The sequence below is a fragment of the Dysidea avara genome, chromosome 12 (genome assembly GCF_963678975.1).
Source record: "Dysidea avara chromosome 12, odDysAvar1.4, whole genome shotgun sequence".
Lineage (NCBI taxonomy): Eukaryota > Metazoa > Porifera > Demospongiae > Dictyoceratida > Dysideidae > Dysidea > Dysidea avara.
Genome location: NC_089283.1, coordinates 17,818,984 through 17,846,708, shown reverse-complemented (window position 1 = coordinate 17,846,708; position 27,725 = coordinate 17,818,984). Strand labels below are relative to the sequence as shown.

Sequence of the window (27,725 nt, the reverse complement as noted above, 5' to 3'; positions counted from 1 at the left end):
ATGTGAGCAACAATGCTACACGGCTGCCTAAATCTTCTTTGATCAAACTTTGATCAATCTTAGTAGCTAGCTAGCTAGCAGATAGTTACACCAAGAGTTTAATTATTGTGTGGGTGAGGAGTAGCAATCGTCTGAACATGCGTGACTTCAGAAGCTCGGGTTGTATAGAGGTAGTGTGCTCATGTAGCTGTTGATATAAATAATTAATCACGTGATCAGCAGTAAAATATAATTTTAGGGCGGCGCGTCTAATACCGCTCGAAAGATACAAGATATAATTTGGAAACAGTGATTGTAGTATCTGTATCGAGTGTACCGGTGTACTGAGACCACTTGCCGGATGTGTTGATAGTTGGGTTGGAAGAGTGGTAAAGGAATAAAAACTTCTGCCGGACGAGGTGAGCACTGACTTTAGTTTATCAGTTTACAAACCTGCCCGCTCCTCGATAACTGCAGTGCCGGGAGCAATGCATTGACTAAGCCTAAGGGGATAGTCTAATACATTTTGGGAGTGTTTGCAAATCTGCGAAAAATTTATTTTTAGCAACCTCGAAATATTTGCCTCTCGAAATATTTATGCACCTATATCAATGTAATGCCCGACTACCACTAATACGGGCTGAGGGTGGGGGAAGGTGGGGGGATTGATCGCTAAATTTCCCCGACATAGTGGGGATTTGTCTTCACTAAAGAAATTCACTCAGGCAGCAAAGGTGTGTGCTTTCAGTTTTAGGAAGGAGCGTCTCGGGTGCTAGCTATTACTTTCGTAGCTACTAGAATCCACTCGAACTAATTCATCAGATTGCATCACCAATACAGATATATAATTCCTCCAACTAGAACACTTGCTTACCAACAGAGTTACTTTCCAGGAACTATCAAGCAATGGAATAACCTCCCTAATCACATCATCGATACAGAGTCACTAGAACAGTTTAATAATTGTATTTTTGGACTAGATTTGTTGTAATTAACCCCCTTTTTGTCTTGAGGGTCCCCCCCCCTCCTGGATGTAACCAGCACTGAGTGCTGTCTTTCCAGTATCTAATCATAATCATAATCATAATCATAATCATCACTAGACTAACGCCACACGACCACACAAATCCCCTCCTAGCCCCAGTATTCCCGGGGTTTGTAGGTCGAGACTTGGTCGGGGTTTGCATCGCTAGTACTTCCCCAGTAGGTGGGGAATTGTAATTTTCAGTGATGCAAATCCCCACCTTCCCCCACCTCAGCCCGTATTAGTGGTGGATTACATTGATAGGTGCATTAGGCAATACGGTATGTTTTCCTCACCCATTTGCATGCACTTCAGCTACGGTATAAACATAGCTTCGAAAGATTAAATCTGGTAGTGAACAATTATTCGGTACCACAAAGTACATGACGCCTGCATGGACAACAGATCTTGTGTACTCTTAAGTAGAAAAATATACGTGGATGGAAAATGTGCAGTATTGCTACGTAGCTATAGACGTGTTTAACGAAGAGGTGTGGTCATAAAATTCACTGCATACACAAATTACCAGCCATTTTTTGTAGGGCAAAAGAAATGCAATGTCAACTGCAACTTATCAATCAAGCAATGATAAAAACAGATAGTTTGAGGACTAATACCATTAATAAACTCAGGCATGGTAGCTAAAATAAGTTTTCAGACAGTAAAGTAAAGTTTTAGAAGGTAATTTAAATTTCGTGGTCATAAACCACTTGTACAGAAAAGTTTCCCATTATTCTTTTCCAGCAAATCCTGAGTATTGATAAAGTATGACTACAAGGTTTGTATTTCAGGTAGTGCATGATTCCTTGATGCACACAGAAATGCTTTGAAAAGTTTACCTTACATTGATTACATAAATCCGAATTGTGTTATGCAAAAATGATGTAATATAGTGCCACACCTTCTCGTTAAACCCATCTATATACCACAAGCATGTTGCTCAAGAGAAGTAAACATGATGCTGAGCCGATGTATATCAAAATTGATCTAGAATGGTACCTAGGTCTGATATACAATGCAGTTATGGTGAAATACTGTATAAACAGTTGTGAAGGTTGAGTACAAGCGTTGTTAGTAATAACAAGTAGGAGGGGAAAGGAATTTTAAGTTGGTTTAGGGATCAAAGAAAAAAAAGCAGAATCACGACTGAATTAGGAATTAAAATTAATGTCCACTAGTACAGCTGCAGGGGAAGGCTGCCGATACACTTAATTCCACTATATTCTACTTTTTAGCTATTCCCTTGTTTCAATACTTTTTACTTTGATCCCTAATCCAACTTAAATTTGTAATTATTATTTTCTTTTTTATAACATGATGTACCAGTGCATACTGTATTAAAAGAAACAATGATGCCAGGAATACTAAACTAATATCACATCAGAACACGCACCCCAATAATCAATTTCGTTACGGAGAGGGAGATGGCCATTGCATTTTGTTTTCAGCTATGCTCTGCCCATTACACAGCGTTACAATTGAATAACAGTACAAGAAGTGTCTCTGCAATCAATCCATGGCCAGTCACTATGGAAAATACGGGCGATAAGCATAATAGCCAACGCAGCAACAGGGAAGCCGCATCATGCTGTCATGCATTGACATCGTGAGCGTCAGTGAAAAAGAATTGGAACACAAAGGAGGACAAAGGCAAGTGTACGGTGCATGTGTTGTCACATACTGCTGTTGGTGAAAAGGCACATATCAGGGCAAAGCAACGTTGAACAGTGAAGAAATCAAGCCCGTAACTTTATTTATTGTCAAGATATGATTAGCTGGAGTATCAGGTAATTAGTCAACATAAATTCTGTTAAATAAAAAAAATAAATAAAATTCCATAGAAACTTTGGAGATTTGAAGACATTTTTGGCTTGGCTGTGCCTAATCAATGCTGCCAAGCTGTCATGAAGGAAATTATTGAGGCTGACACTTCTGGCTAGAAAAGCCCAGTTCTTCATGATCCCTATTATAGTACTAACGTACTGTATGATACACTGCAGTTTGTCATGATAGTGGTCATATGACTCTTGTTTTCACCCATGCAAATGTCATTGATAATGTGCCTTAATTTGTGTAGGCTGCTTCAACTTGCTAATTAGTTTCTTCACAAGTAATTAAGTTGGTATATGTGACTGGAAAACCGGTCTTATCGCCCATTTAAAAGTATAGAGAAATGTCGGTTTTAAATATTCAGTGTGTTGTGCTGGCCAATGGTGGTAGCTACGCATACCTAATTTTCACACGTTTCACAACAATTTCTTACCTTCCTGATCATCCACTGAAGAAGTAGTCAACAGCTAAGTTTCCTGCCATTTTAGATAGTTTTTAAACTGAGGTTGTCTGTATCAGGCGAGCTCCAGAAGGGTGGGAGGCGGGGGCCCTGGAAGGCGGGCAAGATGGTGTTCAAAAATTGAAAAGAAACGTGCTGGGATGAATTAGGCCAAGTTATAGGCCATTCAGGGCTCAGAACTGGCTAAAATGAAAGGAAATTTACAGCACAGGTCATTGTCCAACACCATGGAGCTGTACAGCCACACACAGCCGTCTCCTGGTTGGCCAGAGCTCCATCAAGACCCCAGACCACTCGTACGGCTCACCACTGTGCTCTAAAAAAGCAGCCAGCAAAAGCAGACCACTTTACTCTGGTTGACTGTGGCAGTGAAACGTGATAGTGCATTCATTAAGCTTTGTGTTTGTGTGAAAAAATCAAACTTCCTGTCTTGGGCGATAAGAACGGTTTTCGTAGATCCAGTCACATATGAAATGTAACCAGAAATCAGGCAAACATTTTGGCCTAATGAGTGGGTAAAACAATATGCTGGAATAATAGGTACAGTATTTGTGAGGGAACATAAAATTAATGTTGTACAAAATATCAAAATACTCTAATAGAACAGTCACACAAGATAAAATATCATATTTGTGATCGTCTCAGCAAAAACCCAATTTGTTTGCACAACTTCCAAACTTTTTTATCTTCTCAGCATTATCTGCAATATCCATGGAATGGATCACCATAGAGTAGTTTTGGAATTATAGTGCTAAACAGTAGGAAGAGCAAGACAATTGATTTGTACAGTGACTATGTATACTGAAAAATGAATGGGCTTTGATTATCCAAAATTATTAATTATCTGAACATGTCTTGGTCCCAAGGGGGTCAGATAATCGAGGGAACACTATATTACGCTAAGAGCAAGTGAAGATCAAGATACTCTAATAGAACAGTCACTTTAAGGGTAGTTATGCACTTAGAAATGATCAATCAACAAAGAACAAAAAATAATTTTAAACATGGAGCATAAATAAAAGAATTACTGGAAAGAAAAATAGGTGGAAAAAAGCACAATAGACTCGTTTGCAGCCACATGCAGTGGCATGTGTTTTGAGTAGGTGTCTGAGCAGTAGTTAAACACATTGGTAAAAATATGAGGCTTGTACTTAGCATTTTTAATGATATTTTAGCTGGATTGTTTGACTACAAAATAAGTGAGCCAGTTTGGCCCATGAAACAAGTACTTAAGTTAACTTGCATGGACTTAGCAGGCATATAGTCACTTTTATAAGCATTCTATGTAATGGAGCAACCATTTAAAAAGGATTAATTTTAGAGATGTTAATGTGTTTTGTTACAGTTATGCCATCAGCTTATATGTGGTCAACTGAACAAAACCTGTACATTTCTCTAATTTATTTTCATCTCTCCTTGCTGTATATGCTGAACTATGAAATGAACTATCACAATTTCAGTTAAATTCAACAATCCTACAGGAGTTGATAGTAGAAATGACAGGAAATCAAATTGCATTATACAGTACCAGTTGAAAGTGCTTAACTTACTCATAAATACAATGGTCTCTAAAGTTTGGCTCACTGTGTTCACCATCAATTGGTTAATCTGCTATGTTAACCAGCAAGAATGATGATAATTACTTTGCTTTCTGCTACAGCATAACATGCCATTTAATGTATTAGAACAAAACAAATGATTATTTTTACTCTTTATGAGCAGACAGGCACAATTGTTTGATAACACCGATAGGTTTTTTGAATTACACGTTATTTCCTAAGTGTTGAAGTACTTAAAACGTGCATGCATAAAATTTTCAGTAGTATGAAGTGCATGTTTTTCCCATTTACTTCATTTTTCAATGTGTAAATTAGTGGCTTATTCAGCTAATCACATATGTATGAAGAGCATAGTTGGATAGCTGAACAACATTTTCACATCAATTGTAATAGATTTATATGAAATGAACAGTGCTATGCTACCTATACAGCTAGGGAGATCGTGCATGGTCAGTGTATGAAATTACTTCAGTCCATTTAGATCACCACTATTTCTTTAAGCATGCACATATGATTCATATCTGTATAATTATGTGCAATGCATGTGTGCTATATACAATATAGTTGATGTAATGCAGTGTGCAAACAATTAAAGTGTATGGCTGTGGTTTATACTGTACCTATTGTTACTATCTGTTAGATGAAGTTTGCTACTGTTCTTTTGTTGATGTTGGTTCTAACGTATATATCAAATACTGAGGGACAGCCAGTTTGTACCAAAATTGATCAGTGTTCTTGTAGATTAACTGGTGTAGAACCATCTGGCGTGATTAATTTACATGGAATTGTAAGTGGTAAACATGAACCAGAATTTATAGTTGAAGGAAAATCTGAACAAACCAACCTCTGGTATAACTTCTCCTATAACCCGTGTTTCAATTTCTCTGACTATGGGTGTCCAAATACTGGAATATGTGAGACTCGTAATGGAATGCGATCATATGACTTGGGAAATCTTGACACTGTTGAGTTTACGTATGGAGAGGATAAAAATCATACTGTGGTTGCATTATATAAATCAAAAGACAACACAACTGATGGCAGAGTATCACTAGTAGCTTTGGTGTGTGACGAATCTGAAACAAAGGGAAGATTTGTGTTCAATGGAGAGACGTTTCAACAATTCTATACCTTTTTGCTCTACACTCGATGTGCTTGTCCTGGAAAATGTACATCTTCATTAAGAGAATGTAAAGCTAAGGATTTGTGTAGCTGTGAAATGTCAGATGGAACTGGTACGATTAGCCTTCACTCTCTTGACAATCCAAATAGCCCACTTCAATATAAAGCAAGTCCTATGGATACCTTTCTATATAATCCTTGTTCACCCATGACAAATCCTCAATGTCACAATAACTCACTTTGTGAAGAAAAAGGAGAATCACTTATTCCTTTAGGTATGGCAGTCTATTCAAGATTTGTCTTCAACAACAACCAACTAGGTATACAATATGTTGGAATGAATATTATATCAACTGTGAATTTGATTTGTGATCGCAACCAAACAGATAAGCCAATCTTTAAAGCACTTAGTGATGGACACACATTTAATCTTTACAGTGTGTGTGCCTGTCCTAATGGTTGTGGTGCTCCACCATCCAATGGAACATAAAAGTGCTACTCTGTATCATCTCAAGCTGGTTTCTAAGTATGTGTGTATGCAGTAAACAAACAAGTGTGCAAAAATTTGAACATATTACACAACACGCACTCACACATCAAGGTATGTTGTGTACATGACTATTTTGTTTGTACTGTATTTTATTTCAGGCTGAGTATTTTTAGTTTTATTGCTGTACTAAAGCACTAATATATATAATTGTACAGGTTGCACACTGTCACCTTTACATGCTAGCTATTCAATCAATGGATAGAACTAGCCAAATACTGAAGTTAGTTCTAATATTCAATGTATACCACAGGCAACGAATGACAGTCACCAGAAACCTTACTTAGAAAAGCATTACTTTTAGGCAATGAGCATGCATTTTGTTTAGAACAAAATTCCATTATAAACATTCAGAAACTTCTGAGACAAGTGATTGATAGCAAACGAATGGAGACAGATGGTCGGCAGACAGGCAGCTTTTCAGTTTCACATAATATATGTAGCTACAATATAGCATAGAAAAATTCCTTGCTGTAGCCATAGTAACTAATGATAACAAAGTATGCCACAGTCCTTGCACTGATTAACCAATAACCACACTTACCACACTTTGTTGACTTAACTGAACGTTACCACTGTATAATAACAACTAGTGCATGTGATTGGCCACACAAAGTCAAGTATGAAGCTGTTGGTTTGTGGCTTAATGAAAATACCATGTGGCCACAAAGGTACTTTTTAAATTTTATCTCACCAGTATGATGAAATTATTTTCTCAGAAATAAAGTATTGCATGTGCAGCAGGCCAGCCTACATTTTTCGTTTGAGAAAAGAAAAGTACAGGCTGGCCTGGTGAGACTACATGTGCAGCGCAATAGAAGCCCAGGCATCATGCAGTGCGATAGTACTGTATTATTAGGGATCATGCATGGAGGTTTTCTCACAAAAAGAATTGACCAAAACCTCACCATTTTCATGGCATTTTAGTAGTATTGGTCAGGTAAAATCAAGCTGAAAAGTGTCTTCTTCAGAGCGGTCAAAATTGCTTAAATAAGCTGCTTTGGAACTTTTGAATTTTTTATTTTTAACAGAACTTATACTATCTGATCATGATTATCTGTCGCCTGTCTGATTATGCCATTACTCGATAACATTGAGAATATGGGCATGATTTTGCTAGATGTTGCGTAATCCCAACAGGTGCCTTTTGGCATATAGCAGTACATACAGTGCATGCATCATGGACTTACTTTCACCCTCCTTTGTGTCCCATTTCTTTTCTTTAAAGGGAAAGGTGGTAGGGCTTCCCTGTGGTTGACTATCATGTTTATAATGGTAATCATCCTATTTTTCATAGTGACTGGATTGATTGCAGAGGGGTCCTTATACTACATTCTTCAATTTTATATAACGCTGTGTAATGGATGGAACAGAGGCATAATGGCTGCTACACTCTCAATAATTGATAGTTGGAGCACACATGAAATGAGGTTTTCATCCACCGGAAGCTATTATACATGTGCAAAGGAAAATTTAGGAATTTTAAGTAGAGATTCCTTCCATACCAGACATGATATAACTCTTCAGGATGTGCCATATTTCCTCAATATTAGATGAATTGTAAAGTGGATTAAGGTCACAATTTAGTAAGTATTTGTTTAATCCATGATAGTCACCTCTGTTAAAGTTAAAAACTTCCTTGATGGTTGAGGATGCACACAGGAAGTTTAAAACTAGTCATGAATGTTATTAAGTAATGGTGCACTGTCAGTTGGGTCACATGTTCAGCCAGTTCAGGTCTGTTTAATTTGTTAGTATAAAGTCAAGTATATATATTATGTTGCCACAAGTATGAGTTGATGATTACACTAGACGAAGATGAAGTCACAAAATTTATTTGAAACTGATGAGTCACTGGTGAGAGTTGGCCAGTCGATGTCTGGCAAGTTCAGTCAAAATCATTGCCAAATTTGATCACAGAAAGCTAAATTTGCAAAATTTTCCTGTGAAACCCCCTAGATAAAGCATGTTCCTCATGTTGAGTGTGCTTCTCACAAGATACTAGTTGTAGCTAGCTACCAACGAGTTTCCACATTTTTAGCCCCCACTATACAGGTAGATGCCCCACACACACCTTGGAAATTCTAGATCTGTCGCTGTGTTCGGTACTTTTTCGGTATCTCTAGTGCTGGGGGTGCCGGCAAGTCCCGTAAAACAGTAGTGTGACATTTTCCGGGATTGTCTCTTTCCGTCCCATTCCGGAAAGTAGGTATTCCCCGGCTTCCGTTGCGAGAAATGTAGCCTTATAAATGGAGGGAGTATCGTAGATAACGATAATTTATTGTTTTTGTCTTACGACTGATTGGATCTGAAGGAGGTCTTGCAATGTAAGTTCTAAGTGATAAATACGCATGCTTTGTATAAATACGCATGATTGTATAAATACGCATGCTTTGCACAAAAAAAAAAAAAAAAGTTCTAAGTGATGGCCGTACCGTCTACATTGTTTGCATGTGGTAGCTAGCTAGCTAGTACAGTATACGTTGCATCGAATCTTGTGACGAGGGTTAGCGGCACTATAGCTGCCAAGTGATCGATGCGCGAGCATAGCGTATAAAGTGATCAAATAACTCGCTGAAAGAAGGCTTCCAGGCTTCCCGCGGGCTATCATTTCTATGAATCAGTGCTAGGACATGTGAGTGAGCCGGAAGGCTTATAATCTGAATACAGTGAGTCAGAAACATGTACGCGTATTAAACCATAACGTTCAGTAACGTTCTGCGCGCATGCAAGATTGACTGATGAAGTTGTGGGCCTTAATTTTCACACAGGGCGGGACCCCAATGCCGCGCGGACCACTTTTTCAGCCACGAATTTGCAAAATGATCGAGACTATACTCTAATAGCGCAGTCACCAAAATATACTCTAATAGAACAGTCATTATGATACTCTAATTTTTTTAATTTTTTTTTATGATACTCTAATAGAGCATTCGGTATACAATATCAACTTTCCAGTGAACCATCTGCATAGTATTGCACAATATGCTAATTAATAATGCATGTCATTTATTAGCAACTACAATCAAAATTGCTTTTGTATCTCAAAGAACTAAGCTCACTTTGTATCATGAAAGTAAAATTAGCTACTAGCTATATAAAGGCCATCATTATTAAATTCCTAGCTTGTTTCCCGTCACTGCCCGCATCAATTTTTTGATAGCCACACCAAATTTTAATTATTTGATTACAGATCACACGAGCGCACTATTTCATAATAGAAAGAGGCAGAAAGTGACCAAGTTTTAAGGTAAATGCATTAACTGTGCATATAACATAGCAGAAGCCCACCAGAAGGGTGGAAGTCTCTCCAATCTTGTTCAACAGGGTGCATGAGTGGCAGCTTCAAGATCGAGGTACTCTAATAGAGCAGTCAGAGACTGAAATAACAAGAGTCAAGTGTATAATTAATAATCAATAATCACCTCCCGCCTGCATCAGTTTTTGTTCCATTGGGTGACGGGAAACAAGCAATATAATAATGATGGCCTAAAACTGAATTAATTGGTATACAGTAGCACAAAATTACCTGGATATATTCTTGGTGTTGACAAAAAGCAGAAAGACACTGATATGACAGAAGACACCTACAAACCGATAACAAAACTTGAAATATCAATAAACTTAAGTCACTTATAAATACATGCATTCTTTAAACATCACTTAATGTAGAAATATACTGTAATACCACGCATACAGTAAAGTATTACATGGAATCCAACTGTCATGCAGTTTGGTTTCAATTGTGTAATATAGCAAATACTCACTTCAGAGAAATGAGATTTACCACTGTGCTGATATTATTGGTGATAGCAACCTGTTCTGATGCTGTGCCGGCACACATTAAGGATGCAGCACACATTAAGGATGGACCCATGTGTGTCAAAATTGATGAGTGTTCATGTCATTTAACAGGAGTGGAAAAACCTGGAGTAATTGATTTACATAGCCTGGTTAGTGGTGAACCCTTCCCAACCTTTACAATTGAGGAAAAATCTGAAAAAACTAACAAAACCTACACATATACTTATAATCCTTGTGTAGCTTTTATCCAAAACTTTTGTCCAAGAACTAGTATTTGTCAAGAAGGTTCATTATCATCAGAATCATATGACCTAGGAAATCCTGATACTGTTCAGTTTGTTTATGAAAACAATTCTGTCTTTGCTTTGTACAAGTCTAAATACAAAGATGACCTTGGTTACAACAGATCTTCTGAAATAGAACTGGTATGTGATGAAACTGAAGAGAAAGGAAAATTTGAATACGTTGGAGAGCCCACTGAACGACACTACAAGTTTAAACTTTACACTCGATGTGCTTGTCCTGGGAAATGTACCTCTTCACAGACTGAATGTAAAGCTATTGATTTGTGTAGTTGTGAAATGTCAGATGGAACTGGTACAATTAACCTTCATTCTCTTGATAATGGAACAAATCCACTTAAAGATGAAGTAAGTCCAATGAATAACTTTTTATACAATCCTTGTTCATCCATCACAAATCCTGACTGTAAGGATAACTCATTGTGTGAAGATGTGGGAACAATCCGTCTTCCTTTGGGTGAAACATATTCCGCAAAATTTATGCAGAATAATACTCAAATTAGCATACAATATACTGTACCAAATGTAGTTACGTCAACTGTTAACTTGATTTGTGATCACAACCAGAGAAATAGACCATTCTTTAAAGTAGTTGGTGATGGATACACATACAATCTCTACAGTGTGTGTGCCTGTCCTAATGGTTGTGGTGCTCCACCATCAAATGGAACATGTGACCAAACTGACGCTTGTACCTGTAAGAGCACTAGTGATGGTGCAGTGATCAACCTTCATGATCTAGACAATCCATATACACCGTTGACTGCAGAAGACAATGAAGGTTACTTTTACTACTACAATCCTTGTAGTGGAGTAAGACTACAATTCACTTCAGGAAAATGCAATGGAGTAGCTGCCTGTCAATATGATCCCTACCATGACGTGTACTATGACATTGGAAATATTGGCCCCGAAATACATTACAATGCTACCTCAAAGTCTTTTACATTTCATTATACTGGAGGTCAAGGAAATCGTTCTTTTGATGTGAGGATGATATGTGATCCTAATGTTGCCAGTACAATACTTTTGCCAGATGATGATATACCTAAAGGTGTTACTATGTATCCTCTTAAGCTAATTTCCAAGTATGCATGTCCACAGTGAACATTTGAACTTTTGTCCATGTTTGTAACTGGATACATGGCTACACCAAAGTTTGTTTAGTTGCTTGTAATGTACTTATAATTTAGTTTCATAACTGCATGTATGTTTATGCATGGTATTGTAATAATACTGTACTAAAAGTTAGTCTACCTATGCAGCTAATGCTGATACATGTTGCATGAACTCATTGCAACTACAATGGAAGCTTTGTATACAGTTTATCTATACTTCACTCCATATTTTGTGTCACATGACTTTCACTGAATAATAAAATAAAACCTATTTTAACAAGTTTGGCCACACAAGTCATGTTGTGGTTCGGTGAAGTCATATTATGATCACAAAGGTACTTTTCCCACATGCTCCATCATGTGTGCCAGCACTGCAAAAACCTGGGCATGTGGGCACATCAAGACTCAAGGTAGCAGGCCCACAACCAAGACTACTGAAGGGGAGCTCTACTTTGACATGGTAGGTAATTATGCATGGGGGTCTGGGAGCTGTACCCTCAGACTCTGTGAAGCTAGCATCTGCAAGTTTCTCAACTCCCTGCTGCAGCAGCAACCAGTCGTGACTGTATGGTGTTATGTACCAAGTGTATTTTCTAGTGTCTGAATGTAGTGAAAGAGCAGGAAAATAAGCTCCCACATGCGTCATAATTATGTATGTTATCACGTGACACAGGGTATATAAGGGTAGAACAGTGGAACCTCTCTTAACAAACTCCCTAAGTTAAGGACACAATAGAAAAAGCCTCCATAATAAGGACAAAAATTTGCCCCCCCCCCCCCATGTCTGGTCAATTCATTTTTATCTCTGAAAGAGGAAAACCTCTATATTACAGCAAAATATGACCAAAAATTCTGGGTCACAAAATGTCCATAATAGAGAGGTTCCACAGTATGGCGTGTTTTAATTCAATCTAAGCCACATGTACAATTTTAGTAGGTTGGCTCCCTCCCTCCATTAGTTTCCTTAATAGATTGTGCAGATAGATGGAGATTGGACGATTAATTGAACTGTTTTTGTTGCATTTTTTGTCACATATTATGCACACAAGAAGGTGGAGCTTTTGGGTTTTTCCCTGGTGGTAAAAAGAAGCCACCAGGGTTTTTCCTAGAGCAGTACTGGGCTGGGTTGCTCTGAATTTTTCTGTTACTCTTATTATTATTTCTGCTAGCCCCTACCCTGTTTTTTCTCGTCCATGGTTGTAGTTTATTAGGCATTGTTTCTGTATGCAGTGTAAGTTATGTTTTGTGGATGTTTTAATATTTTGTGGATAATGAAAATAGCCAACCTCCTGTGGTGGCACAACCCAGTTAGTGGATGGGAATAGCATGCGAGGGTGTAAGGGTATGTATGTTGTGGGAGGTAGTACGACTTGCTTTTTACTATACCAATTCTTGCATAATTATGCTACAGTTATTTTCTTTGAGTACCTTGTTGCATACAGCTCATCACCTTGTATTAATGTATTAATTGTGTTTATTCAGGCCTATATACAGCTACACCCTTATGAGTATCATGTCTAGTGTAAAAATGCATATAAATTAAATACAGTGGAGCTCCTCAAAAAGGGTGTGCTTGGACACCTAGGTCACCTGGACGTTTGTCCATGTTCCCCTTTGTATTATATACATGTAGACACCCGAAATCAGGAATAAAGAATGGTCCCCAAGTGTCCAGAATAGAGTGTGCACAGTTTCACAACTATTATGAGCACTGAGGATAGTCTGAGGTCAAATAAATACTAGTATCTACTATCTACACTGTGTGTGCCTGTACAGGATAAAAGTTTCACCAAGGTATTTTTGACATTGCATGCCATGCTCTTTCAGCATGATGCATTTACCACAGCCTACCTGAAGTCTAACAAGTCCTATAATATTATGCAGTCTAACACACTTTTTGCATACATGTAAATGGCCTCAATGCATGGAAATCCGTAAACAAATACTGTTTACCTGGCAATCGGCAGTGGTGTATTTATCAGTATATAATTGACTGAAATATATATATATATATAAAATGTAACATATATACACATAATACTTGTATGGGTGTGGGAAAGCAGCTGGTAAATTGCACTATGCACAACCAGACTGCTTAACTTATGCTGATCAGATTTTACTGGCCAAAAATGTTGCCCAAAAACCAGCTCACAATACCATCCTGGTGCCTTGGTAGTATTGGGTAGGTATAACCAAGCCCAAAAGTGCCTTCAGCACCACCCTAAATGCTTCTAATAATAGACTGTTATATACAAAATTAAAAAGAAAATTCAATGGCATTTTCTAGTTATGTACTGCCTGCCTGCCTGCCTGCCTGCCTGATGCTGTCAGACAAGCATAACTCAATAATGGCTAAGGCTACGGACTTACGTACTTTCCCACCCCCTTTCAGAAACTTTTCATAGTATTACTTGCACACTTATTAAACATAGCTAGGCATCTTAATAAGGCCACTTATTGTTAATTTATGTTTTGGATCAAAAAGTTAGCCTAAACCAATGTGGGCTAGCTAACTACACAAGTTTATTTGCTATATACAAGTATGAAGTATCCTGTGCATTTTACAAATGAGTTGTTTTTGTTTACAGCAGGGGTGGATATAAAGGAGGGGGATAGAAAAAGAAGGACTTTGTTCTTAAATCAATGGGAGTTGTCAAAATTAATTATAGTTGTGGGTTTAAATTAAAGCTGTGAAAGCAAAGCACTGTAATACAACAGTCAATTTCAGGGTGCACTCTTGTCCTTTGTAAAACCAGTAATCCTTGCACTTTGCTTTCATATACATTTATCTAACAACAGCAACAGAAAAAGCAACAAGCAATGACTGCTTACTAGTTTGTGTGCTTGCTGCTTGTTATGCTCTATACTGAAAGTGCTGCTGCTGTTGTTGCTTGCTTGCTGCTACCCACTACTTCTGACTGCTGCTACTTACTTGTGATTGCTGCTACTGTTGCTGCTTGCTAGCAGCAGCAAGTAAGCAACAGCTGAAGAACCTAGCGGTATGCAGCAGACTATGATTCAGCAAGCATCATTTTAATGTTAGACTTTCAATGTTGTATTTTATGGATTTCATAGGCACTAAAATGGTATGTTTGTGCATCTAATACTTTTGCATGGGACTGAAGTGTTACCAGTATATGTAGGTAATGTGTAATTTCAAGTGTGGTCTCATAAAGAGTTTCTGCAGCTTCAAAGTTTACAATGTGTTATGGAAAAAAAAGTGAGGTAAACACAACGTAGTTCACTAGATCCCATCAGTTGAAGTGAGCGATTAATTACCTCTTTTATCAAGAACATTGGCAGCTTCACAGATCCAGAATCACAAGCAAGTGCAATAAGCCTAAGCAAATGAATAGACTGACAGGATGAGGAAAATGTCTAATCCGTTTGTGCATGAACCAGTTTAAGTTGTGTCACACGAAGACCCTGATGTGTACTTTTTCAATTTTCATCCCTTTACAACTGTTGTTTTATAAAGCAGATATATATATATATATATATATATATATATATAGTGTATTCCAGTTCCTGTTGTGTGATAGGGTTTATACAAAAAGTTTGGCCCAGGGGTACACATGATCATACTGGTAACCAAAATTTAAATAAAAAAGTATCTTTGTGATCACATAATGACTTGAGCCACAGACATGAGTTGAGCCACAGGCATGACTTGCAGCTATATACTTTAAGCACATTAAATTAAGCTTGTTGTTGTAACATTCAGTCAAGTCATGTGACACAGACAATGCAGTGAAAACTGAAAGTATTCAGATCAATCTGTTCCATTCTACCATAGTGGTCATACAAAACTTTAATTGCCATTTTTGTAAACATTTGCAATGGTTAGCTATATTATAACATTTGCTATGTAAGTAGCTACAATAACCAACATTGTAATATATTTATGCAGTTTGAAGTAAATTACTAGCAAAAGTGGTCACTCAACATACTTTGATATACGTACATAATAGCAACATCCAGATAGTGAACAGCAGTTCAAATGTTTGTTCGCTGTGGACATGCATACTTGGAAATTAGCTTAAGAGGATACATAGTAACACCTTTAGGTATATCATCATCTGGCAAAAGTATTGTACTAGCAACATCAGGATCACATATCATCCTTACATCAAAAGAACGATTTTCTTGACCTCCAGTGTAATGAAATGTAAAAGACTTTGAGGTAGCATTGTAATGTATTTTGGGGCCAATATTTCCAATATCATAATACACACCATGGTAGGGATCATACTGACAGGCAGCTACTCCATTACATTTTCCTGAAGTGTTCTGTAGTTTTATTCCACTACAAGGATTGTAGTAGTAAAAGTAACCTTCATTGTCTTCTGCAGTCAGTGGTGCATATGGGTTGTCTAGATCATGAAGGTTGATCACTGCACCATCACTAGTACTCTTACAGGTACATGAGTCAGTTTGGTCACATGTTCCATTTGATGGTGGACCACTGCAACCATTAGGACAGGCACACACACTGTAGAGATCATATGCTTTCCCCCCACCAATTGCTCTAAAGAATGGCTTATTTCTTTGGTTCTCATCACAAAACAAGTTCACAGTTGCAGTATTATTATTTGGTCCAGTATATTGTATGCTAAGTTGATTGTTATTCTGTACAAATTTTGCAGAATTTGCCATACCTAAACCCACAAGAGAATCTCCTTTTTCTTCACACAATGAGTTACCCTTACAGTCAGGTATTGTGATGGGTGAACAAGGATTGTATAGAAATGTGTTGGTTGGACTTGCTTCATCTCTCAGTGGATTTGTTGCATTATCAAGGGAATGAAGGTTAATTGTACCAGTTCCATCTGACATTTCACAACTACACAAATCCTTAGCTTTACATTCAGTTTGTGAAGATGTACATTTTCCAGGACAAGCACATCGAGTATAGAGCTTGAACTTGTAGTGCCGTTCAATGGGCTCTCCAACATACTCAAATTTTCCAGTCTTTTCAGCTTCATCACATACCAGTTCTATTTCAGACGATCTATTGTAACCAAGGTCATCGTTGTATTTTGACTTGTAGAATGCAAAGACAGAATTGTTTTGGTAAATAAATTTAACAGTGTCAGGATTTCCCAAGTCGTATGCTTCCACTAACATCGGATTCTCTTGACATATACTAGTTGTTGGACAGAAGTTGTAGTCATAGGTAGAACACGGATTATAAGAGTACGTGTAGGATATATTAGTGTGCTCAGATTCTGCCACAATGATAAAGGCTGGTTTAGGTTCACCACTAACCAGGCTATGTAAATCAATCACTCCAGGTTGTTCAACTCCAGTCAAGTGACATGAACATTCGTCAGTTTTTATACACACAGGTTCATCCTTAACATGTGGCACAGCATCAAAACATGTTGCTGTCACAAAAAATATCAGCACAGAGGCTAATCTCATTTCTCAGAGTATTGTGTCTGCTATGTAATTGATATAATATGCCAAAATCAAATGACAACTGTATAGCATATGACTTACACGTCATTAAGTACTATACTGTATGTAATGCACTTTGTCAAGCAATGTTTAAGGATAGACATTTTAATCTAATTACTTGCATTACCGTATCCGGGTCAATTAATACAGGTTTTCTGTCATTCAAGTCAGTAACTCAGGACTAAATGTTTCCTTAACTTCTAGTAATACCAAGCATACAGTGTATACTTGTATGATACACTTCAGTAAATTTGTTTTTGAAAACTGGACATCCTAATTTTTATTAACTATGTACTTTAAATTGTGTTAGGACCCAATTAAAATGCTTGGTCCAAACAATTACTGTCAACATTTTAATAAAATTATCATGCATACTGTAACCAACTTATCAAATCTGGTTTTTTGTTATTTGATTTTGCAATCTATATTATTCCAGATATAGTACCAAGAGTAAATAATGAACTCTTGATAGTACTTATATGTAGCTATAAAGTGATTCTGTATGTGACATCAACGAACCAATTATTATCAGTGTTGTATTGTCAATTAACAAACAAGTTGCAATAAATTTATGATATAGCTTTGTCTTTGTGAAATAAATCAATTTATCATCATTTAGATGTTTGTATGCGAAAGTTCCAGTAAGCTGCTCTGGTTTGGGGCTTTGCTGTCTGTTACATTGTTACATGTACATAATATAATTATTTGGAAATGGCAAGAACCACTTAAGGTTTTTAAAACAAGTAGAAAAATATACCATGAAATATCTATGTTTTTGTTGAAATACGAAAGGTGAAATTGCCCCCATGAAATGTACCATGTATGGGACATGAAACGCCTATGAATTTCAAAACTTCATGGTATTTTCATGGCACTGCAGAGATTTCATGGGTGTGGTACCCATTAAGAATTTTCATGTGTATTTCATATGCTGTCTCTATATAATACACAGTGAATGTAGTGGCTATAGCCTGTATACATTTTTCAAAACTACCTGTAACAGTATTTTATAATAACAAACTGGTGGCTACAGTCTGCTGGGGCATATCCAAGACAGCCAGGGCTTCCAATAGTGCTATATGGTAATTCACAGATTTGGAAGTCTAAGAGATGCAGCCCCCAGTTGTTGACAGGTTAAAATACACAGATTGTGAGATTTGTGGATGATAAAAAAGAATTATCTACCAAGAGATACCTAGTCTGGAGGTTTTTATAGTATACGTTCAGATTTGCATTGCAGACCTGTGTTATTTTCAAAAAACGCTTAACTCCTTTAACCTTTGAATTTTATTTAGTTTTATTAAGCGTTAAAGTATCTGAATGTATTAGCTAATGAGTGATTTCTGCTCCAAATACAACTTAAACTAGGAAGAAAGCTCAGATGTGTGAATTTTGTGATCTAAAGGATGGCTTATAGTAACAGATTGTAATAACAGATGTGACAAAACCTGCAGCAGATCATTAAAGGAGCCTGAATTGATGGTTGTTGGCATAACACAGAGCAAACAAAGCCATACCTCACAAGTTGTAGTTGTATGGCACTTTTGTAACAATGGAGATGTAGCATAATATACTAAAGCTATAGCTACAACATACGTATGTGCAGATTAAGATTGTTCTATAGATGGCGTTCACAATCATTCATGTTTCAGCTACATCTTGCTTAAATCCATATTCTATTCATTTTTGTTTTGTCACATTGCAATACAGTTTGATAGGTCCACTTCAACTTAATAGCTGTTTCATTGGGGAAAATCTCTTGAGTATTATAGGGTCACAGTAGGTCAGTATGTGAATAAAATGTAAACAGAAATTAGTACAACGGGAGTGCAGAAATTAAAAGTAGGTATCTCAATGAAGTTATATTATAGATCATTTCCAGCCATATAGATACATACGTAGCTACTGTATACTTGCATAGTACATAGTCAAATGGATTGGAAGGGCTACGAGGCTTCTGTGTTTTTATAGTGATATTATAGCTAGATATTTATAAGGATTAATTTTTATTCACAACAGTGTGGTTCAGTCAAGCCTATAAAAGAGCTGACATTTCTTATATAACAATATCAAGAGTTCATAATACAAAAAAAAGGAGAGTGTCCAACTTCCAATATAGCCTGTATAAAGTCACTGTGTCAATTCTGTCATGTTCACCTTTGATCAACACTTCCATTGGTGATATACAGAACTGTTGATTAGTACTTATTGGTGTTAGCCTTTAATCTGTGAACAGGCTAGAGGTGTTACTTGGCGCAGTGTGTTTGCTGACTGTATTCCAGTTGGACACTCTCTCCTTTTTTTGTATTATGAACTCTTGACAATATGGTAAGTTATGGGACATTCATCACACTGTAAGTTGAACATTAGGCTATTACATGTTTCTTTAATGTTGACGAGCTCTAGATGCTGGAATTGCGTAGATATTTAGACAGTGTGGTAGAGATAAATATATCTGTTGAGAGTGATGATAATTTGACACTGAAAGCACGAAGAGTCTCAGGACTCTTGGCTATCTATATATATAGCTATAAGTATGATCAATTGGTAATAATACTACGTATATTTGTGGTCTGTGCTCTTCAGCTATATTCTGCAGTCATTACACTTCTGGATGATTACCTACAGTACACTCAATCCAGTTAGAACGGGGCACTTGATAAAGAGAGAAATCATGTGCTACATGTTTCCAATGGCCTGACTGATGTATAGTTTTTATACCTCAAAACATACAGCAGACATAGTCAAAGCCAGTCTAGCAATAATGCAAACTCTGCCAAGTTCATCGGTTCCAACTTGATTTCCTGTTTCCCATCCACCACCTACACAGTCAAGTCGAAGATTCCTATTACCGATGTGATAACACTGCTGACATGTAAGCTGACACTGTTGGCTTTTACTGAGCCTGTACAGTATGCAAGAATAACCAGGAAATAATTGAAGAACACGAATATTTAGATCTGACAGTAACCATGCAGATGCAGGCAGTGGACAGGAAACAGATAATTTATTTGGAGTGGCCTAAAATTGCTTTTTGGTAGTAAGCAACTGCAGTATAGATTAGAAGCTTGAAAGCTCTTGTCTGCAGTATTTGTGGTTATGAGACCCACGCAAAATGTTGAAATACAATTAAATTGCCAGGTGATATTGTAAGAAGACCAATACTTTCCTGGTTCATCACATACTGTAGCAGTGTGATTTGACAGCAGTGTTCTCTTCACTGCTGTACTTAGTGTACTATGTGCCTTAAATTTACTTTTCCATATGTCTGTAGGACTGGAATGATGGACTGGAATGGAATGGTGGAATGGAACGGTACTTAGGTAATTTCAATTAGTCGTCATCTCCTTATAAAGACCGTTTTAATTAATGTTTAAATTGCTGCTATCTTGTTGTTTTAGAGTGTATCCCCATAGGATGTAAAGTCAGAGTGATATATGATTTGTAATACAGCAATATCGCATGCAAATACAAACATGACATGTTCATGAAGCTAAATCTAAGGACTAAAGGAGCCAAGAAATGAATGTTAATACCGGCAACTAACTATAAGTTATAAAAATTTGGTCCTTTATCTTTGACTCGCTGCATTCCTAATTAATTCCCTGTAACTTTAATTGGCTAGTGCTTTGGCCTCCTTTTTTCTCCTCTTAGTACAATGACTATTGGAAAAGGTACTAATTTACTAGCCAATTAGTGAATTATGCAGTCAGACTGCACGAGTCAATGATAAACGATCAATGTTACACAGATTATTGTAAATTATAGTTAGTTGCCAGTATTAACATTCATTTTTTGGCCTCACCAGATATTAGCTCCTAGTTTTAGTTGTCAGTTACTTTTAGTTTTGTGAACACATATTTTTTGTACAGCCAAGCTGTTTTTGTATTGGTGTATTATTGTATCATAAATCAGATATCACCCTGGCTTTTCTAGGCATAACATATGGGTGCACAATTCATCGATAAGACTGTCCTATAGTGGTACACTCAAAAATAACAACTTAGACATTAACGTTAAATGGTCTTTATAAAGAGGCAGTCTTTGTTAGAAGGTGGTCTTTGTAAAGAGGTGAGCACTATGTGAAATTACCTAATTGCCGTTCCATTCCACCATTCCATTCAAGTCCATTCCATTCAAGTCCATTCCATTCAAGTCCATTCCAGTCCATTCTACCATTCCATTCCATTGAATCCAGATGCCCTGAAATACTGGCTACCACTTTACAATGAAATGTACCACCCTCTAGGCTCTATAAATGGTGATTAAATGGCTCAACAACCTAATAAAACATTTTATCTTGATAGTTCAAATTTCCCATGATACCCTAGGAGTTGTCATTTTACATCAGGGGAGGTAGGTCATGACATCACAATGATTGCGTGACGTATAGTGTTGTTTTAGTACAGCAAATTCATTTTAGTTTAGTTCTAGTTCTAGTACTCCAATTCTGTCATAGTTTTAGTTAGTTTTAGTTCTAGTACTCCAATTCTGTCATAGTTTTAGTTAGTATTAGTTCTAGTACTCCAATTCTACCATAGTTTTAGTTAGTTTTAGTTCTAGTGCCCCAATTCCACCAAAGTTTTAGTTAGTATTAGTTCTGGTACCCCATATTTCTGTAATTTAGTTAGTATTAGTTTCATTTTAGTTAGTGTTAGTTTTAGTGTTAGGTATCTTCACATATACTAACCTTGGTAGCACCCCCTAAACTTACAGAAACTTTAGATTTGGTGTTTTGATGTTCAGCACTATTTCCACTTACCAGTGTGCACAAATGAACAAATGCTCTAATAGAACTGAGCTTAAATAACCTAAATAGGCAGAATTAATGCTGAATAGCAATGTTTCAGAGGAGGTTGGACACGATACAAACACTTCTGAAATTTATTTCTGTTAATTGCATAATTCTTATATACAAGGAGTAAGTGATAGAAGAAATGTTTAGCATGCAATATCCACATCATGTTACCTTGTGCTTCTTAAGATGAACAGCAAATTCTTGTTGCAAGGCGGGTGTGTGAGTTTCTAATTCTCTTTTCGATTCTCTGTAAGGCCAAACTAGCGGCGTCCGCTCTTCTTTTTCAATACTCTGAGAGGCTTTGTTAGCATGCACATTGCTTTCTTCGACAATCATTGTGTTTAAATACACGTACATAAGGCGTTCCTATAGTATTACACATGGATTCCACCCAGCGAATGCTTACACACATGATCCTGTAGATTTCAAGAGAAATTTACGTGCCTGGAGTAGTGGGGTTGAATGGGGTTGACCGGCTGAATAGACTAAACTTGAAGTGCACTCTCGAATGGTATTTGTGAAAACTTTCGTGGACGCTTGGTTAAACTTTCAATACAAAATGTATGCACTCATGTGTGCATGTCCAACTTCCTCTGACAATGTTTATGGTAGCATTTGCAGGCATTTGCAGGCATTTTCAGGCATCACCATCTTCAAAGAAAAGTGTTAAGTGGTTATAGTGTACAACACCCTTTTACGTAGGATTGCTTGAGAAACCTTTTAGTTAGCTCTAGTTCTTGAACTAAAAGTTTTAAAGGTTTTGGTTTAGTTCTAGTTTTTGAACCAAAACTTGAAAGAATTTTAGTTTAGTTTTAGTTTTAGAACTAAAATAGACCACAATTTTAGTTTAGTTCTAGTGTACTAGAACTAGAATTAAATTTCTGTACTAAAACTAGATTTAGTTCTAGTTCCTTAGAACTAAAACAACACTAGTGACGTATGCGTCCTGTACATTTTGCCATAGAGTTTTGTTGTAAGGTATAGCGCTATATTTATTGTCAGAAATAGTAAGTCACTAGTATAGAAATCGTTTTAAGTACCTAGCCCCACCTAACCCCAGCAAAACTATGGTGATTTTTGCAATAGGGAATTATTTAGAATAAATACTAACTTTATTTTCGGGTACCTGTATTATTGTTCGCTGTATTCTTAATCGCTAGTAGTAAATTCAATCAACTTCGGCATCTACAATTATGCAAGAAGCCGGTAAATTAAGTTTTGCAGCATGTAATTATCAATGGACTCAATTCACTTACGAAAGATCGTACGCATTATGACATCATGACCTACCCCCCTGATTTTACATTAACATACATAGCCAGAATGCACAAGTTTCCAACCCACAATCAAAATTTTCAGGCATGTATATGGCTTGGGTGATTGATCACCAGCACAGCTGGCTGGCCTGCTACTGAAATGTGCATATTAGCTGCAACTTTGAGCGTTCCTGTTATGTATGTCCTCATTTCTCGAGCACGGGTATAGAAAGTGTGAATTACTAGGATCAGAATTGGAAAGAAAATGAGTAAACATGAAAGATTTTAGCTGACTTTTGATGGGGGTTGATTGGCTGATTTAGATTGATGATCGGTAAGACATTCTATATAGGCGAGAAATGCTTTTGAAATATCAATGTCTAGTAGCATTGTTCAAAGATAGTGTGTTTATTTTCTGAGCTTTGCCAAAATGTGTGGTTCCTGAGAAAAAGGTTATGTAATTGTTGACATTAGTACTGACAGTTGGATTCTTTAAGGATTTGATGAGGAATAGTATATCAGAAGTCTCATAATGATACATAAAAGAGAAGAATTTGAGTTTGATTAATCATTGTCAATAGTCACTGGTAAAATAATTCAGGTTATTTTTAGCTGCACAATATTGAATTCTCTTAAGACAGTAATGTGATAAGGCTGCCAAATGGAGAACAGCATGTTAAAACAGATTGTACTAGTAATACTGTAAGTAGAGTTTGTTTTTGATTTTGAATGGGTGAGATGATTTAAAAATATGACGGATGAGTTCTAAGGCTCAGTACACTTTGGTTGAGATGTGAGTATAATGATTTCTCCATGAAAGATAGCTAGAAATGATGATTTCAAGGTCACGGTGACTATCTAGCTTGGGGATTTCATCCCAGTCCAAAGTCAATTATTACTGCCTGACCAGGGGCGGATCCAGAGTTTGGAAAGAAGGGGGGCACCTTGCTGAAAAAATTTGAAGAGCAAAAAAAAAAAAAAAAAGGTCACAACAATAATAGCTAGTTATCCTTTACCAAATATACTCTATCACGTATGTTATGTAAAATAAAATCCTTATTTATAGCTTCATAGGTAAGCTACACTGCCTCATGAACAGTGTGACTGCTTTATTAGAGTAATTGACTGCTCTATTAGAGTATCTCGATCTTGTATGCAATTTCTTGAGGGGGGGGGGGGGGGGGGGGGGGCATTTGCCCCAAATGCCCCATCCTGGATCCGCCATTGCTGACATAGGCCATTTGTCAGGCAAATATCATGCCTGGCCGACCACAATGGAACCTGCCTGACAAAATATCAGATCAAAATACAAAGAAGTATCCCAAGGTTGTATAGTTATTTTAGTGAACACAATAATGATTGTACCATTATACATACTAAGGTAAGTAATTCTATTGATGTATTCCCTGAATGCCAAATTGTGTAAAGCAGCAGTGTATCAATGTCAGGTAAAGCTTAAGTTTGCCTGACATTTTCACTGGGGTTTTTAAAAAAATTATAATTGTCTCTGCAGTCAATATAGTAAGTGGTGTTCATTGTGGATCTGAGAGATAAATGTACACACTTTTGGTGGGGCTAAAAGATAAAAGCAAGATGGTAAAAGCCCATCTAAGAAGCTTATTAGCATCTCTGTGTTGGCCTCACACAATCAGAACACAGCGAAGTAAAGACTTTTTATAGGGAAATCCCTGGAAAAATAATAGGACCAGAAACACAGCTTTGAGCTAACCAGTAGTTACTGTGACCAGAATTAACATATATAGACAATAGTAGCACTTAGCAGTGAGGGAAACTGGACTTATATGCTGATGGAGCAGCTAAAAGAAATAGCTGCCAGGATAAGAGTTTAAGTGTACCAATTTACGGTTCAGTTATACTGATAACTCATAAGAGCAGCAGATGAACAACACATGATGACAACAGATATGTACATACACTCAACCTAGCTTTAAGGCATTGGCCCAAAATCATCAGCATGGCAAATTCATTAACAGTATTAGCTATGAAACACTTAGTTTACAGTGTTATACCAAAATAATTGTACAGGAAAATTTGAGGGTGAAAAGACTGGAAAAGAGTCCTCATGTTGTTCTAATGGTGATATATCGTGTTTGACGTCATATCAACAGCACAATGATATGAGCTATAGCAGATAGTTAGGGGTTAATAACATGCACGTGCAAATATAATTCTGCATTGCAAAGTTGGGCACAATGATACTTAGTCATGCATTGATGATTATTTTCACTATAGCTACAGTAGCAAGAGTATTGTATAGAAAGTTTGCAGTCAGTATATGTAGTTAGTGAGCTGGGAGGATTACAAACATATTGGCTATAGGGCAGGTGCAACTAACAAATACACACCTAAAATATGTGGTAACTTCATCTGTAGCAGCAGCAGCAGCAGCAGCAGCAGCAGCAGCAGCAGCAGCAGCAGCAGCAGCAGCAGCAGCAGCAGCAGCAGCAGCAGCAGCAGCAGCAGCAGCAGCAGCAGCAGCAGCAGCAGCAGCAGCAGCAGCAGCAGCAGCAGCAGCAGCAGCAGCAGCAGCAGCAGCAGCAGCAGCAGCAGCAGCAGCAGCAGCAGCAGCAGCAGCAGCAGCAGCAGCAGCAGCAGCAGCAGCAGCAGCAGCAGCAGCAGCAGCAGCAGCAGCAGCAGCAGCAGCAGCAGCAGCAGCAGCAGCAGCAGCAGCAGCAGCAGCAGCAGCAGCAGCAGCAGCAGCAGCAGCAGCAGCAGCAGCAGCAGCAGCAGCAGCAGCAGCAGCAGCAGCAGCAGCAGCAGCAGCAGCAGCAGCAGCAGCAGCAGCAGCAGCAGCAGCAGCAGCAGCAGCAGCAGCAGCAGCAGCAGCAGCAGCAGCAGCAGCAGCAGCAGCAGCAGCAGCAGCAGCAGCAGCAGCAGCAGCAGCAGCAGCAGCAGCAGCAGCAGCAGCAGCAGCAGCAGCAGCAGCAGCAGCAGCAGCAGCAGCAGCAGCAGCAGCAGCAGCAGCAGCAGCAGCAGCAGCAGCAGCAGCAGCAGCAGCAGCAGCAGCAGCAGCAGCAGCAGCAGCAGCAGCAGCAGCAGCAGCAGCAGCAGCAGCAGCAGCAGCAGCAGCAGCAGCAGCAGCAGCAGCAGCAGCAGCAGCAGCAGCAGCAGCAGCAGCAGCAGCAGCAGCAAATTTCCAGTTTCTGCACGTCAGGTATCAAGGGAGTTAGAGTAGGTACGACCAGTGGGGCCAGAGCCTCACCACTTTTTGGCTCAGTGAAATAAAAAAAATTAAACTTGATGAAGCCAAACTAAAAGTAGTTAACATGTAATATTTGGCATCAATTTAATAGCAATAATGGACAGAAACAACATTAATCTAACCTGTCTTTCACTCAGAACAGCTACACGTCGACTTCGTCCATATTGAATGCCTCTAAAAATCAATTTAATAGCAATAATGGACAGAAACAACATTAATCTAACCTGTCTTTCACTCAGAACAGCTACACGTCGACTTCGTCCATATTGAATGCCTCTAAAAATAATTACCGTTATACTACCTTTGGCTTTGTTTCTCTTTGTAGCTGCTTTGGAAACACTTCTTATATACCGTTTATTAATAGACTCAAATGATAAGGTTAGGAGTTAAACAGTAATATGGAGGTGCTTTTTGGTCAGTCTCCATTGAACACTTGCACACAGTACTACAACCAAAGAGTGCCTCCAAATAGCATCTAAATGCAATTTTAAAAATTTCCGGGGGGAATGCCCCCAGACTGAGCCTTACCACTTTCACTTTTACCCTGACCTCGACTCTGACGCCCCTTGGTATTGACTACTGTTTCCTCTGAATGGCTATTCCGGGCTATTCCGGGCTATTCCATACGATTGTAAATGGTACGATTGTAAATGGTCTTGCTTTGGCTCTTGCTAACTATACATACAGGCTGTGCACCACCCGTATATTCATGCAGGACCTTTCGCTGGATATTAATGCCCAGCGCAAGGTCCTGCGTGTGGCAGGGTCTTCATTAATACAAGTTTTATCTTAGCTAGCCACTCACTGAAATTATAATGTTTTTATCCTTTTCCTCTCGTTTTTCCTATCGTCTCTGACACGCGTCACGGACCCATATACGTAACTGCTTTTGTGGTAATAAATGTGTCATGTGATAGTGTCTGTACAAACAATGTCGTGACCACACCTACGTGCAAGCCTAGTCTCGTCCTCGCAGATCCATGCTCCGGGGTGGCGCTTATCGATTAGAGATTATAAGCGCCCCCTCCGGAGAATGGGGTCGCTTATAATCTCTAATGATAAGCGCTACCCCGGAGAATGGGTCTGCGAGGACGAGACTAGTGCAAGCCCATGGGTCATGTCACGTTTCCTAAAAGTCTCTGCATGTGCTATGGCAGCACGTGAAAGTGCTATGCCTATGGTATATGAAGTGCTATTAAACTTTAAAAAATAGCACTTTTGTTTAAAACTGATAAGTGCTATG

General features: G+C 38.0%; 3 protein-coding genes across 7 annotated transcripts; 2 read left to right on the top strand and 1 right to left on the bottom strand.

Annotated features, from left to right (window-relative positions):
* The first annotated feature begins 227 nt into the window (after positions 1–227).
* LOC136240088 (uncharacterized) lies at positions 228–6,762 on the top strand. Of its 2 annotated transcripts, XM_066030933.1 has the most exons (3): positions 228–398; positions 5,493–6,294; positions 6,413–6,762. In XM_066030933.1, exons 2-3 carry the CDS (start codon positions 5,493–5,495, stop codon positions 6,517–6,519), a joined length of 909 nt encoding a protein of 302 aa, XP_065887005.1. In that variant the 5' UTR covers positions 228–398; the 3' UTR covers positions 6,520–6,762. The 2 variants fall into 2 exon arrangements, with proteins under 2 accessions (XP_065887005.1, XP_065887004.1); XM_066030932.1 differs by having other exon boundaries at positions 5,493–6,758.
* Positions 6,763–8,734: 1,972 nt separating this feature from the next.
* Positions 8,735–12,007, top strand: LOC136241509 (cation-independent mannose-6-phosphate receptor-like). 3 transcript variants are annotated; one of them, XM_066032733.1, is made up of 2 exons: positions 8,735–8,848; positions 10,335–12,007. In XM_066032733.1, exon 2 carries the CDS (start codon positions 10,397–10,399, stop codon positions 11,732–11,734), a length of 1,338 nt encoding a protein of 445 aa, XP_065888805.1. In that variant the 5' UTR covers positions 8,735–8,848; positions 10,335–10,396; the 3' UTR covers positions 11,735–12,007. The 3 variants fall into 3 exon arrangements, with proteins under 3 accessions (XP_065888805.1, XP_065888803.1, XP_065888804.1); XM_066032731.1 differs by having other exon boundaries at positions 10,278–12,007; XM_066032732.1 differs by having other exon boundaries at positions 8,739–8,848; positions 10,294–12,007.
* A 3,542-nt stretch (positions 12,008–15,549) lies between these two features.
* Positions 15,550–27,375, bottom strand: LOC136240988 (uncharacterized). Of its 2 annotated transcripts, none has more exons than XM_066032078.1 (2): positions 27,288–27,375; positions 15,550–17,189 (listed from the first exon to the last, which is right to left on the bottom strand). In XM_066032078.1, exon 2 carries the CDS (start codon positions 17,167–17,169, stop codon positions 15,742–15,744), a length of 1,428 nt encoding a protein of 475 aa, XP_065888150.1. In that variant the 5' UTR covers positions 17,170–17,189; positions 27,288–27,375; the 3' UTR covers positions 15,550–15,741. The 2 variants fall into 2 exon arrangements, with proteins under 2 accessions (XP_065888150.1, XP_065888152.1); XM_066032080.1 differs by having other exon boundaries at positions 15,550–17,186; positions 27,288–27,355.
* Positions 27,376–27,725: the final 350 nt, after the last annotated feature.

What these genes read in the sequence shown, in the direction of transcription:
- LOC136240088 (XM_066030932.1), top strand. Translation starts at nt 5,493, where the DNA reads ATGAAGTTTGCTACTGTTCTTTTGTTGATGTTGGTTCTAACGTATATA.
- LOC136241509 (XM_066032731.1), top strand. Translation starts at nt 10,298, where the DNA reads ATGAGATTTACCACTGTGCTGATATTATTGGTGATAGCAACCTGTTCT.
- LOC136240988 (XM_066032078.1), bottom strand. Translation starts at nt 17,169, where the DNA reads ATGAGATTAGCCTCTGTGCTGATATTTTTTGTGACAGCAACATGTTTT.